This window comes from Nycticebus coucang, chromosome 2 (assembly GCF_027406575.1).
Source record: "Nycticebus coucang isolate mNycCou1 chromosome 2, mNycCou1.pri, whole genome shotgun sequence".
NCBI lineage: Eukaryota > Metazoa > Chordata > Mammalia > Primates > Lorisidae > Nycticebus > Nycticebus coucang.
In genome coordinates this window covers 152,420,980-152,434,416 of record NC_069781.1, presented here as the reverse complement: position 1 = coordinate 152,434,416, position 13,437 = coordinate 152,420,980, and the positions used below count along the sequence as shown (strand labels likewise).

At 39.5% G+C, this 13,437-nt stretch overlaps 1 protein-coding gene across 2 annotated transcripts in view; it reads left to right on the top strand.

Annotated features, from left to right (window-relative positions):
* The window catches only part of RPGRIP1L (RPGRIP1 like), a 115,213-nt gene extending 103,796 nt beyond the window's left edge, over nucleotides 1–11,417 (top strand). For both annotated transcript variants that reach the window (XM_053601889.1, XM_053601899.1), the window contains 2 exons: nucleotides 5,124–5,257; nucleotides 9,113–11,417. In XM_053601889.1, the coding sequence (XP_053457864.1) occupies nucleotides 5,124–5,257; nucleotides 9,113–9,225 (247 nt within the window). In that variant the 3' untranslated portion in view covers nucleotides 9,226–11,417. The remainder of the gene's footprint in view (nucleotides 1–5,123; nucleotides 5,258–9,112) is intronic.
* The last annotated feature ends 2,020 nt before the right edge of the window (nucleotides 11,418–13,437 follow it).

The following is a 13,437-nucleotide window of genomic DNA, read 5'->3' as shown; positions in this document are numbered from 1 at the left end:
AATATATTATTTGTTTGGATCCCGGTTTTTACTTCTGAAGAAGGGATGTTACTCATAAGGTTCTACTTTCCAAGGGTGATAACCCCTCAGGTTTTTACTTATTTACTTTGCATACTTTAGCTTCTTTCAAGGACCCCTTTAAAGCTCCCAGTCCTCCCAGGGTTATCCCAGGTCACTATTGAATAAACAGCACTGGCCATGGCATCTGCGTCCTAATGGTCAGCAAGCTCGGTCCTGACTGGCCAGGACTGAACTCTGTTCCCATGGACAGTCCAGTCTTGTCTGCCTGCCTGCCTCTGTGTTCTCTCTGCTTATGGAATATTAGAACATATTATAGCATATTGGGAGACAACAATTTTGTTTCCTCAAAAATTTTATTTAAAAAATTAAAAGGGCCAGGCACAGCTAATCCCAGCACTTTGGAAGGCCAACAGGGGAGGATTGCTTGAGGCCAAGAGTTAGAGACCAGCCTGGGTAACACAGGGAGACCCTGACCTCTACAAAAATTAGCCAAATATGGTGGCATACATCTGTATTATAGTCCTAACTACTCAGGAGGCTGAGACAGAAGGATTGTTTCAGCCCAGGAGTTTTTTGGTTTTGTTTTTTGTTTGTTTTTGAGACAGAGCCTCAAGCTATCGCCCTGGGTAGAGTGGCATGGCATCACAGCTCACAGCAACCTCCAACTCCTGGGCTCAAGTGATTCTCCTGCCTCCACCTCCCAAGTAGCTGGGACTACAGGCACTCTCCACAACGCCCAGCTATTTTTTGGTTGCAGCCGTCAATGTTGTTTGGCAGCCCGGGCTAGATTCAAACCTGCCAGCTCAGGTGTATGTGGCTGGTACCTTAGCCGCTTTAGCCACAGGCATCGAGCCTGTTTTTGTTTTTTAAGACAAAGTCTCACTTTGTCGCCCTTGGTAGAGTGCCATGGCGTCACAGCTCACAGCAACCTCAAACTCTTGGGCTCAAGCAATTCTCTTGTCTCAGCCTCTAGAGTAGCTGGAACTACAGGAGCTCACCTCCTCGCCCACCTGTTTTTGTTTTGTTTTTTTAGAGATAGGATCTTGCTCTTTTTTTCTCAGGCTGGTCTCCTGGGAGCTCAAGCAATCCACCTGCCTCAGCCTCCGAGAGTACTAGGATTATAGGTATGAGTTGCCACGCCTGGCCAGAGCCCAAGAGTTTGAGATTGCCATGAGCTATGATGACACCACTGCATTCTAACTCAGGCAACAGAATAAGACTTTGTCTCAAAAAAATGTATATATTAAAAGGCAAATTCTGCTTTCATGTTACACCTGCCTTTCCTCAGAGGACCCACTTATTTGTACCAGAATAGTTATGAAAATGGAAAAGTCAAATCCATGGTAACTGGAATGATTTAGTTTCTCCCATCGGTTTCTCTAAAATCTCCAAATACCTTCCAGAAACACAAATGCTCCTGTCATTTTTGAGAAAACTGCGTGAGGTGTTGCACAGTGACTGGCTCAGAGGCTCACATCGGTGACTGATGCCACTGTGCTCCCGGTCCAGCCTGGAGAAGATGGTCCCACCAGTGTCTCTCCTTCAATAATGTCATTTTTCTAGGAGGAAAAGGAAGTTTCCATCCACATTTTCCACAGCCAAAAGCCAATTTTTATTCCAGTGAATGTTGTCACTTTTTTTAAATATTCAGAGATGACATTACTTCACATTACTTAAAGTAGTGCCTAGTTTATGATAATTTATTTTCTAAGGCAGCAACCCTGTTGAATGTTAGTGATAACCTACAAAGCCACAGTTAGAAAAGTTTGACTAGTCTTCCCTGACATGTCTAAAATTATAGACATTGTATAACAAATTGTATATACTACCTTTGCACGCACCCCACACAGTATTTGCAAATATATACGTGTCACTTTATAAGGGAGGTAACACATTGAAATGGATCTTTGAAAATTATTTATTTCGACTCAGTGCTCATAGCACAGTGGTTATAGCGCCAGCCAGATACACCGAGGCTGGTGGGTTTGAACCCAGTTCGGGCCAGCTAAACAATAATGACAACTGCAACAACAATGACAACTAAAAAAGCTGGGCATTGTGGAGGGTGCATGTAGTTCCAACTACTCTACTCGGGTAGCTGAGGCAAGAGAACTGCTTAAGCCCAAGACTTTGAGGTTGCTGTGGGCTGTAACACCATGTCACTCTACCAAGGTCGACATACTGAGACTCTGTCTCAAAAAAAAAAAAAGTTTATTTCAAGTTATAGTTAAACACTGGCTTAAGGTTCTTTTTTAGTTTCATTTTTTTATCTTTAGCAGTGTTCTAGTGAGCAGATTCACCACTTGGGAAAGATAGACTATAATAACAAATCACCTTTTACAATAAGTACTAAGTGAAAATTAAACAAATTAAACACCAAAATAGAAAATAACAGGGAAGGCACATCTGTGAAGGTGACATTTAAGCTGGTGGTTCATAAAGGATGCAAGACTTGGTCACATCACAGAGCCCAGAGAAGATGATTCCAAGCCGAGGGAATTCCAGGGCCAAGGCGTTCTAGGACAGGCAGGAGAGGTGAGCAAGGCTGTTCCCGCTGAGAAGTGTAGAGTCGCCGGAGTGAGAAGGGAGGTGTGTGTTTATAGGGCACCTGTATCCATGGCACCTGCCCTGGGTGTCTATCCAGGCCACAAGCTAGACTGGGAGCCTCTTTAAGACATGGAATAGGATTTCACCTCTTTGTTTTGATTGGGTTAAAGGTAAGCTGTAAAACTTGGGTGTGTTTATACGTGTAATTTGGCTAAAACCAAACTCTTTTTTTTTTTTTTTTTTAATTTTAGGTTTTCCTCCCTTTCAGCTTAACTTTCTGGTTTTCTATTTTGTTTTTTGGGTTTTTGTTTTGTTTTGAGACACAGTCTCACTCTGTAGCCCTGGGTAGAGTGCGGTGGCATCGTAGCTCACAGCAGCCTCAAGCTCCTGGGTTCAAGCAATCCCCTTGCCTCTTTTGCCATAGCTGAGATGACAGGCACCCACCACAATGGCCGGCTAGTTTTTCTATTTTCAGTAGAGACAGGGTCTGGCTCTTGCTCAGGCTGATCTCAAACTCCTGAGCAATCCACCCGCCTCAGCCTCCCAGAGTGCTAGGATTACAGGCGTGAGCCACCCTAACCTGCATATCACTTTTGATTCCTCCTCTTTCCTAATTCATTTTAGGAAAATTTCTTTCATCATCATTTATTTTGTTTAATTCAGTGATCCATGTATAATTTGAGAATCTAAGTTTTCAATTGAAATAAGCTTTTCCCTTGTCAGGTTTTTCCTCCCCCTTTTGAAATGTAGAAGTGCCAGGTATGGTGGTTTACACCTATAACCCCAGCACTTTGGAAGGCTGAAGTAGGAAGAATACTTGAGGCCGTGAGTTCAGTACCAGCCTGGACAATGTAGAGAGACTCCATCTCTGAAAAAAGAGAAAAAAAGTTTAAAAGACAAGTTAGCCAGGCATGATGGCGTGTACTTATAGCCCTCGCTAGTTGGGACGCTGCAGTGGAGGATCACTTGAGCCAAGGATTTTGGAGGTCGCAGTGAGTTATGACCGTGCCACTACACTCCAGACTGAGTGGTGACAGAGTAGGACCCTGTCTCAAAAAATGAAAAATAAAAATAGGGCAGCGCCTGTGACTCAAAGGAGTAGGGCACCGGCCCTATATACCGGAGGTGGTGCGTTCAAACCCAGCCCCGGCCAAAAACTGCCCAAAAAACCCAAATAATAAAATAAAATAAAAATAGAATTGTAAACAGCTGTACCACTATTAAAAATAAAAGAGCAGTTACAAGGTGCTTCCTATGCTTCGGGCATTATTAACTCATATCCTCTCATTTGATCCTCTCCTCACAAGAGCCCTGTGAGATACACATAATTATTCCTCTTCCACAGATAAGGAAACTCAGATGAGAGAGGTTAAATAATTTGTTCAAGGTCACACAGCTAATAAGTAGGAAAGCAGGAATTTGAAGTCAGAATGGCTGCCCTGAACCACTTCATCCTAATCCTTCTAAGTGTGGGTAGTCTTTGTATAATATTCATCATTGATATTTTGACTTAAGGAATTTCTAATTTCTTTTTATTTTTAAATAGCTATGGAAGCTATGAAGAATTTCTCATTTCTAATTAAAATTTGTTGCCAGCTAAAAACAGGGACTTTGTAAAGGAATAAAATAGTGAATAGTTGCTTTCTGGAAGTTAGCTAAAAATACTATTGTGTTTACCTATAAGCATTTGGAAAGGATTTTATTTGTATTTTTCAAGGCATGATTTCTCAGAGTCTTAAATTTTTATGTTTCTTGTTTTTGTTTCTGATTTGGGATGGATACATTTTGAAAAGTTTAAAATGGTAAAATCTACAAGCATCCATGGTTTAAGAGACGCTGCCAAGACATATCAAAAGAGTACTTAACTGTAAATTCCTGTCCTTTGGTCAATCCAAGGATGTTTGGCCTCAGCACAAGCCACTAATTCAAATCAGTCCCATCAGAACCCTACAATTATGTGTCTAAAAGTAAAATAAAACTTGGATGCTATGATTGTAAGTTGAAAGATTGCTGAAGTAATACAAACATTTGATATCGCTGTTGGGCAAAGCTACAACATTTATCTAACATGATTCAGAATGTTACCAGGCAGCGTGATCTCTGCATTTTGTAGAATATAGACAGTTGGTTAAATTGATTAGCAGCAAATCAATAGTTGCACATTTGTCTAGCAAATTTTGACCATTTATCCTTCATGGTCTTTATTCATTTTGTCCTTTTTGCCTTAAAAAGTAGAGGTGTCAAAATATGATCAGATAATGTGTAATAGGGTGAACATCTGGTCCTTCTCTTTGCCTAGTAATTTTCTCAGATTCTAGAAATAAATGTTAATCAGTGCTTAGAAAGTGGATTAATGTTCTTTTGAAGGCTGAGCATGCTATAATAATTCTAATACATAATAACTTATCTAAGCTCGTGTAACTTTCTTTTTTTTTTTTGCGATAATTGGAAACGTCAAGATTTCAGACTTAGTGATAATAATCCATTGGGGAGTTTTCTGTCGCAGTAATTTCCTCTCACTTGGTGGCTTCTCTCTCGCTCTTTCCCTTTCTCAGCATCCGCTTCACCGTGGTCAGTGACCCTCCGGAGGATGAGCAGGATCTGGAGTGTGAGGACATTGGTGTTGCCCACGTTGACCTCGCTGACATGTTTCAGAAAGGGAGAGACATCATTGAGCAAAATATCGATGGTATGGGTGAAGTGTTGCTTAATTTGTATGACCAGCAGTTGTGAAATCCAAACTCTTTATTAGAACCTTTTTTCTGGCTTCAAGGGCATTGAGTCACACATTAGTCGACCCCTTTGCAACTCAAGCTGACACCTGTTGAAACTGGAAGCCTGTCCTTAACATCCTTACCCTACCCACCCCTCTGTCTTCCTTTGAATCAGCAGATATTTTAAAATAATTAATTGGACTTCATAAGGAATTATTCAATTTTTAGGATTGGCTGGTGTGTGAAAAAATTTGGCCACTGAATTTTTGAATGTTGTTGATACAAGCCTCATTTCAACAAAGACGCTTAACCTTAATTGTGTTATGTCAATATATATGGAAGCCTCATTTCAGCAAAGGCACTTAATCTCAAGCAGGTTATTCTGAGTGATCGTGATAATCTTTCTCAAGGCTTCTCTTTAATTCAGTGTTACAATCCATTGTTAAAGTCACAGCAAGTAACTTTGAATAGTTTTAGTCACTCATTTCCCACAAGGATTCCAAGAAGAATGAGGTATTCCTACCAAACATGCTTTCCTGGATTTTCACCTCACTGTGTGATTCCCCGCAGCACTTAATTTGTATCCTCTATCATATACAATATATATAAAATATGCTGAAGTCATTATGTTTGATGGATGGCCTAGGCCTTCTATGATAAATGGAGAAATGAGGCTGATTCCATCTCATTCATTGGTTAAGTTAGCAGAGCCATCTCTGGAGAAGGGGTGTGGCTTATTTACTCATCCCTATTTCAAAAAACAACTGAACACCTCTTAAGTGCCACATTCTGCGTACGCCATGTTTCAGCCACGGTTTGTACATCAAGCTGCTTATCCTGGATAATATATCAAGTGCTCAAAGATCAGGATCAAGCCAAGCTATTCACCAATTAGACCAGATAGCCAAATGAGAAGCCTATTCTGGGAACTCTTTTTTTCTGGTTGGTTCTGTTTAACAATCCATCTTCTGTGAGACCACAGATGACCACAGTGATCTGACGGGGATAGCTGTTATGACATTTGGGGGGAAAGCCAACAAATTAGGCATCGTTAAGTAAGGATTTTAATGATGTCTTATATAGCTTGCATAGAAGGGCAAAATCACAGAGCACAGGTAAAAACTCAGGGGAATGAGTTGGGGACAATGAGCCACTTCGATTTCCCTGCTGCTCATTTCTTCCCTGGAGTCTTTGTGTAGCAAGTTTTGTTTTCAGGTTTTCTTACAAATTTTCATGGCATTAAACACACATATACATGCACATTAAAGTTGAAGGAAAACCATAGAAAACTATAAAAACCTCTGATGTGCTGTCAAACTGAGAAAGTCCTGGATTCTGGCCTTGAGTCACTAGCCAGAATCATAGTCCACAAAGACACGGAGTCTTAGATATGGAGTGGGCACCCATCTGGCCCAGCACTGAGCTGGGAAGGCCCACTGAGGCTCCCATTAAATCGACTACCTTTGTGACACTACTGGAAGAGTAGCCTTTCCTCCAAGAAAAGCCCAGGTACACCGAAATCCGCAGACCTTAAGGTTCCTAGATCTGCCATCGTAGCTTTTCCTAATTCCATGCAAAACCTGCTTTAACTAGAATATTTTCCTTACTCCATATAATTCTTTTATTTATTTGGAAAGATAAATAACTAATCCAAATCATGATAATAAAACACCTTTCCAATGGTTTGCCATTCTGAAATTTGTTATTACTATACTACTTTATTGTCCTAAATCCCTTTTAGACTTTTTATTTCCTACTACTTTAGAAATTCCAATTATGTGTAAGAGTCATTTTCCTATAGCCTTTCTGCAGGTAAACTTCAGGATGAGATCAGTAACTTTCAGCTTCACAAGCAGTATAAATGTGTATGAGCAGTATGAATGTGTACGTGCAGTATGAATGTGTACAGGCAGCATGAATGTGTACGTGCAGTATGAATGTATGTGCAGTATGAATGTGTGCATGCAGTATGGATGTGTACGAGCAGTATAAATGTGCACGTGCAGTATGAATGTGTACATGCAGTATGGGTGTGTACGAGCAGTATGAATGTGTACGTGCAGTATGAATGTGTACATGCAGCGTGAATGTGTACATGCAGTATGAATGTGTACGAGCAGTATAAATGTGTACGTGCAGCGTGAATGTACAAGCAGTATGAATGTGTACAAGCAGTGTAAATGTGTACATGCAGTGTGAAAGTGTACATGCAGTGTGAATGTGTATGAGCAGTATGTGTACGTGCAGTGTGAATGTGTACGTGCAGTATGAATGTGTACGTGCAGTGTGAATATGTACGTGCAGTGTGAATGTGTACGAGCAGCATAAATGTGCACGTGCAGTATGAACGTGTACGTGCAGTATGAATGTGTACGAGCAGTGTGAATGTGTACGTGCAGTGTGAATGTGTACGAGCAGTGTGAATGTGTACGTGCAGTGTGGATGTGTACGAGCAGTATGGATGTGTACGTGCAGTATGGACGTGTACGAGCAGTATGGATGTGTACGTGCAGCATGGGTGTGTACGAGCAGTATGGATGTGTACGTGCAGTATGAATGTGTACGAGCAGTATGAATGATGAATGTGTACGTACAGTATGAATGTGTACGTGCAGTATGAATATGTACGTGCAATATGAATGTGTACGAGCAGTATGAATGATGAATGTGTACGTGCAGTATGAATGTACGTGCAGTATGAATGTGTACGAGCAGTGTGAATGTGTACGTGCAGTATGAATGTGTACGAGCAGTGTGAATATGTACATGCAGTAGGAATATGTATGTGCAGTATGAACGTGTATGAGCAGTATGAATGATGAATGTGTACGTGCAGTATGAATGTGTACGAGCAGTATGAATGTGTACATGCAGTATGAATGTGTACGAGCAGTATGAATGTACATGCAGTATGAATGTGTACGAGCAGTATGAATGTGTACATGCAGTATGAATGTGTACGAGCAGTGTAAATGTGTACATGCAGTATGAATGTGTACGTGCAGTATGAATGTACATGCAGTATGAATGTGTACAAGCAGTATGAATGTGTACATGCAGTATGAATGTGTACAAGCAGTGTAAATATTTATGTGCAGTATGAATGTACATGCAGTATGAATGTGTACAAGCAGTATGAATGTGTACATGCAGTATGAATGTGTACATGCAGGATGAATGTGTACGAGCAGTATGAATGTGTACATGCAGGATGAATGTGTACGAGCAGTATGAATGTGTACGTGCAGTATGAATGTGTACAAGCAGTATCAATGTGTACATGCAGCGTGAATGTGTACGTGTAGTACGAATGTGTACAAGCAGTACGAATGTGTACATGCAGTATGAATGTGTATGAGCAGTATAAATGTGTACATGCAGTGCGAATGTACATGCAGTATGAATGTGTACATCCAGTATGAATGTGCACTAGCAGTGTGAATGTGTACGTGCAATGTGAATGTGTACGAGCAGTATAAATGTGTACATGTAGTGTGAATGTACGTGCAGTATGAATGTGTATGACCACGTATGAATGTACGTGCAGTATGAATGATGAATGTGTACACGCAGTATGGATATGCACGAGCAAGCAGTATGAATGTGTACATCCAGTATGAATGTGCACGAGCAGTGTGAATGTGTACGTGCAGTGTGAATGTGTACATGCAGTACATGGCAAGGTTTATTTTTTGGATTCTAAGATGCCAGTGAACTTTGGACTTTTGTAGAACAATTTTCATCTTTTCAACTACTATTTCTGTCTGGGAGCCTAACTGAAGAAAAGTCTATTGAATAATATTAACACTTTCCTGCTTTTTTCTCCCTAGTTTTTGATGTGCGAACAGACGGTAGAGGTATTGGCAAGCTCAGGATAACAGTGGAAGCTCTCCAGGCCCTACGGTCTGTCTACGAGGAGTACAGAGATGACCTGGAGGCTTGAAAGGAACTGCTGCAGAGGGCTGTCCTACTCCTGAGTAAATGCTCACATGAAAGATCCTCCATGATATTTTTGTAATTACTCTGGTGTATATAATCTATAATTCATGGGAAGGGGAAGACCTGGGTTTGAAGTGTTTTGAGTTTTGTATACTTTTTCATTTGTTTATTTTTCTATTCCCTCTTTCCCATGACTGCCCCCCCTCAGGACTTAAGTTCTCCATAATGGGCAATACCTTTTCAATAATTTATACCTCCATGATAGCATGAGAAAGTCTATTTGCATTTTCAACATTTTCTTAGGAAGAACTGAAATGCAATTCCCATTTTTATTTTTAATAAGCAAAAGCATAAATCTTAGAAAACCTATGAAAAAGAAATACTTTTATGTTATTCCTAATCGTCCCACTAAATGGAATGCCTATGATTAGCCTCATTAAGAGTTTTACACTGTAAAGATTTTATTAGAAGCAATATATGAAAATTACTTGGATTAATGTGTTAATCTTCCTCTTTAAAATGCTAATATCCATTTTATGCGCATTAAAGCCCAGTATGCATTTTCTTTGATGCATGCAGTTTCTATCAATTAAATATAAAGGATGAGACTTAGCCCCAACTTAGTAAATTACTGCAAGTTTTTTGTTTTTCTCTCTTAAAAATTGCAGTTCTTTCTGTTCTGTGCTGGTGATATACAATCCAGGGTTGGATGTATACTGTCCAGGGGACAGATAGATACGAACATATATAGTTACAAATATACATGGACAGATGTGACATTTATACTTTAAAAACTTAGTTTTTGACATATAAAGAAATTTCTTAAAGTATGACTCAAATTCTAATATGCTTAGACCTGAAAGGAGTATCTTTTTATCATTTCTTAAATTTACATCAAGTCAATACAGTGCTGGGGTGTATCTGGATAACCAGATCCTCGAAAAGCAGCTCAGAAAGTTAATTTTCTAGCTTTTACCCAATCTCACTGAAGGATTTAATTGATATTTTTAATGGAGCTGTGAATCAGTGCTGCAAAGGAATTGTCTCTAGAGGTCTAGGATATAATGCATTTCATTTTTTAATTTACTTTTTTATTTGTCATTTTCTTCAAAGGATTTTTATAGGCTGTGGGTTTTCACTGTTTGCAAACAGGCTATGTTCCTTCTTAAGCATATGTAAAGTATTCAGGGAGATAAGTAATTTATTAAAATCTACCTAATTTGCCGTGATATATTAAATCTCTGCTTCAGTGATCACAGACCATTTCATTTAGAGAATTAGGCATTCCCTCTTTGTGTGATTAAAGCTCTGGAAAATGAGTTCTTTGCTCCTATTTGTGAACATTCAAAGCCTGCTAATGGCAAGAAGATGGAATAGATTATGAGACAATTCATTACAGTTGAACAGAAAAAAAAAAGCAGCTATAATGCAAAAATGCAAGTATGAATATCCGCATATAGTTTGAACCATCTGTGCTCTAATGGCTTCAATAATGACTCTCGTCTTTGGGAGACTTTGAAATGACATCCGTACAATATTAATTTGTTGATGTACATTGTGGGACCAGTAGAGTATGATCTGACCACAGAAATCTGTAAAGTCTGTCTATACCATTGGGCCTCTCTGTCCAGGGGCCTGCCATCTCCAAGAATAATCTTGCTCTCATCAAACTCTGCAAATCTGCACAACAACTCATTCCTCTGGAACCTTCTAGAGACCACAAACATCTGCAGACTAAACCTCTCCAATCCTAGTAAACAACCACATGTTTGTTGTCACTTCAGCTGGCTCTGAGCTCATCTTTTTGGCCTCTCTTTCTAGCTTTCTTTGGCTTTATGCAGAACAGTGTCCTTAAGGCCCATAATATTCCCTGTAGTAATTCAAAACAGCCAGATTTTACCCTGGGATTAACTGAGTGGTTTTTGAGACATTTATTGTGGTATTCTCCCAGGAGGTTTGTATTATTGTTTTAAAACATTACATCCCAAACTAAATACCCCTTCTGCAAGGAGAAGAACCAAATTATATTGACGTCTTAGAATTTTTAAGTGGAGAGGAGTTTTTTATTAGAAAACTGGGATCCAGTCACCTGCATGGAAGGTATAACTCAGATAAGATTAGAGAAACAGCTGTGCTTCTGTCACATTCATGTTTGCTATAATATAATATTAAAGAGTCCTTTTCTAATTTGAAAATTACTTCAAACTATTAGAAATTTTCACAGCATTTATCTTCATATGTAATTGCTGCTGATGGATTTCCAAGTGTAGTATTCAATGCTATCACATGAAAACGTCAGTTGGGTGTCATAATCTGTCAAACGATGTTTTTTCTTTTTTTCTGGTATTGACTAGAGTTCATTGAAAAGTTTACCACCTTTCAGATTGAAGAGCAACAGTTTCCTCTCCTTGAGCCAAGCTTGATCCGTTAAGCCTGGCTTAGGGCCATTGGCTGCCAGAGTGGCCTTGACACGCAGATAGACCAGTTGATGGCGAGGCCAGAGTGAACCCACAGCTCTTGGTCTAACTGTCCACAGTATGCTCAGCACTTTGGGGGGCTGTAGTGCTTTTAGTTTGGAAAATAAATAGAGATGTGATGTGGTGTGTGGGAGAGTGTATTTTGCATGTTTTTTTGCCTACTGTAGTAGAAATGTCAAATTCCCAGCCACTGTCAGGAGAAGCAGTTGACAAAAATAAATTTTATGGTTTACAGTGTGGTTTACATAGAGAACATTTCTCTTCACTCTCAGTTTCAACATGTTTTCTAAATTATCATGGTTTATTGCCATTTAACTGAAATTAGTTTTTTTAAGAATAAATAGAGAATATGTTTAATCAAATAAAGAAAGGCCACATTGAAAATCTGCTGTTCCTGCCATTCATTTGTTACCACCAAACACAAATAATTTCTGTGTGTTATGCAGAAGTGCAGGCTGAGGAGGAGTCATGTGATTTGGGGGGTTTTGCGCACACCCATGTTCCCACAACAAAACATAAATTATTTTAGTAATCTGACATCAAGAGCAGTGACAATGAAAACCAGTTCTTACACATGTTCTGACAAGAATCTTATTAACATTTTTGTGGATATGGAAAATAATTTTTTTTTTTAGCCAAACTGGCACTATTGCTGAATCTAGAATGATTTCCTTATGCACTAGATAGAAAGATGTGAATCATGTCTGTGAACAAATCTGAAAATAAAATGTCATCTTTGTGCAGTACAAAACAACGAAGGGAGAGCTTTGGGGATGTAGAATTATCAAGTGACTGGCACTATCAGGATGATAATTCATCCCCAACAAGGAGAGTACGTTTTAATAAGTCACTCATGCCTGAAGGCCTCTGACTACCTTAACAAAGAAAAACTAAGCCCGTGATTTATTACAGATTGGGCAACATGCCTAATTAAATCCATGAATGGGAGCAAACAGTTTTGTATCCCCTTTGTTCAGAACAAAAACAACCTCCAGGTCAACCAGAAAGCTAAAAAATAACAAAGCCATAAAAACAAGTATTTTAAAAACTAAAAATATAGAATCAGAAAACATCTCATCCTAATCTCTTTCATCTTGCAAGATGGAGTTTTCACTTCCATTGCAAAATGCCACCCGTGGACTGCGCCTTCCAGTCTGCCTGCCCTGAAATTGGGCCCAGATCGCTGGTACTATTGCTCCTTTAGTTCTCGCTCTTTCGTTTTCCACATGTCATTTGCTATTATCTCAAGCCATGTTCCTCTCTCAGGCTTTCTGTCCTCTTAGTTGTCGATGGTGACCCCTCCTCTGCGGTGGACGCTGCTGGACTTTTGCTTTGTTTCCCTTCTCCCTCTACTAAGATTCACTTTTCTCTTCTCTGTAACAATATTACCTCTCTCTTCACTGATCATTTGTTTCCTTTTTAAATAAAATTTAGCATCTTGATTTTTATATTCTGTCTAAATTCTAATTTATTCACACGTATATCCAACTGAACATCTCCCTCACCTCCGTCTATCCTTCTACTTATTTTTGGTCAAAGCACATTTTTTTTCCTTCCCCTTCACTATTTCTTTTCTTGGTAGCTACAGGTACTTTAGACGCCATCACCTGTGACCACTCCGGTGGCCTTCCCAAAGCGCCCCTTTCTGTTAAGACTTGTCCTGATGTAACACAACAGGGGCACTCTTAGCCATTATGAAACTGAAGAACAGCATCTTTGCTTCTTGTACCTTTTCACGG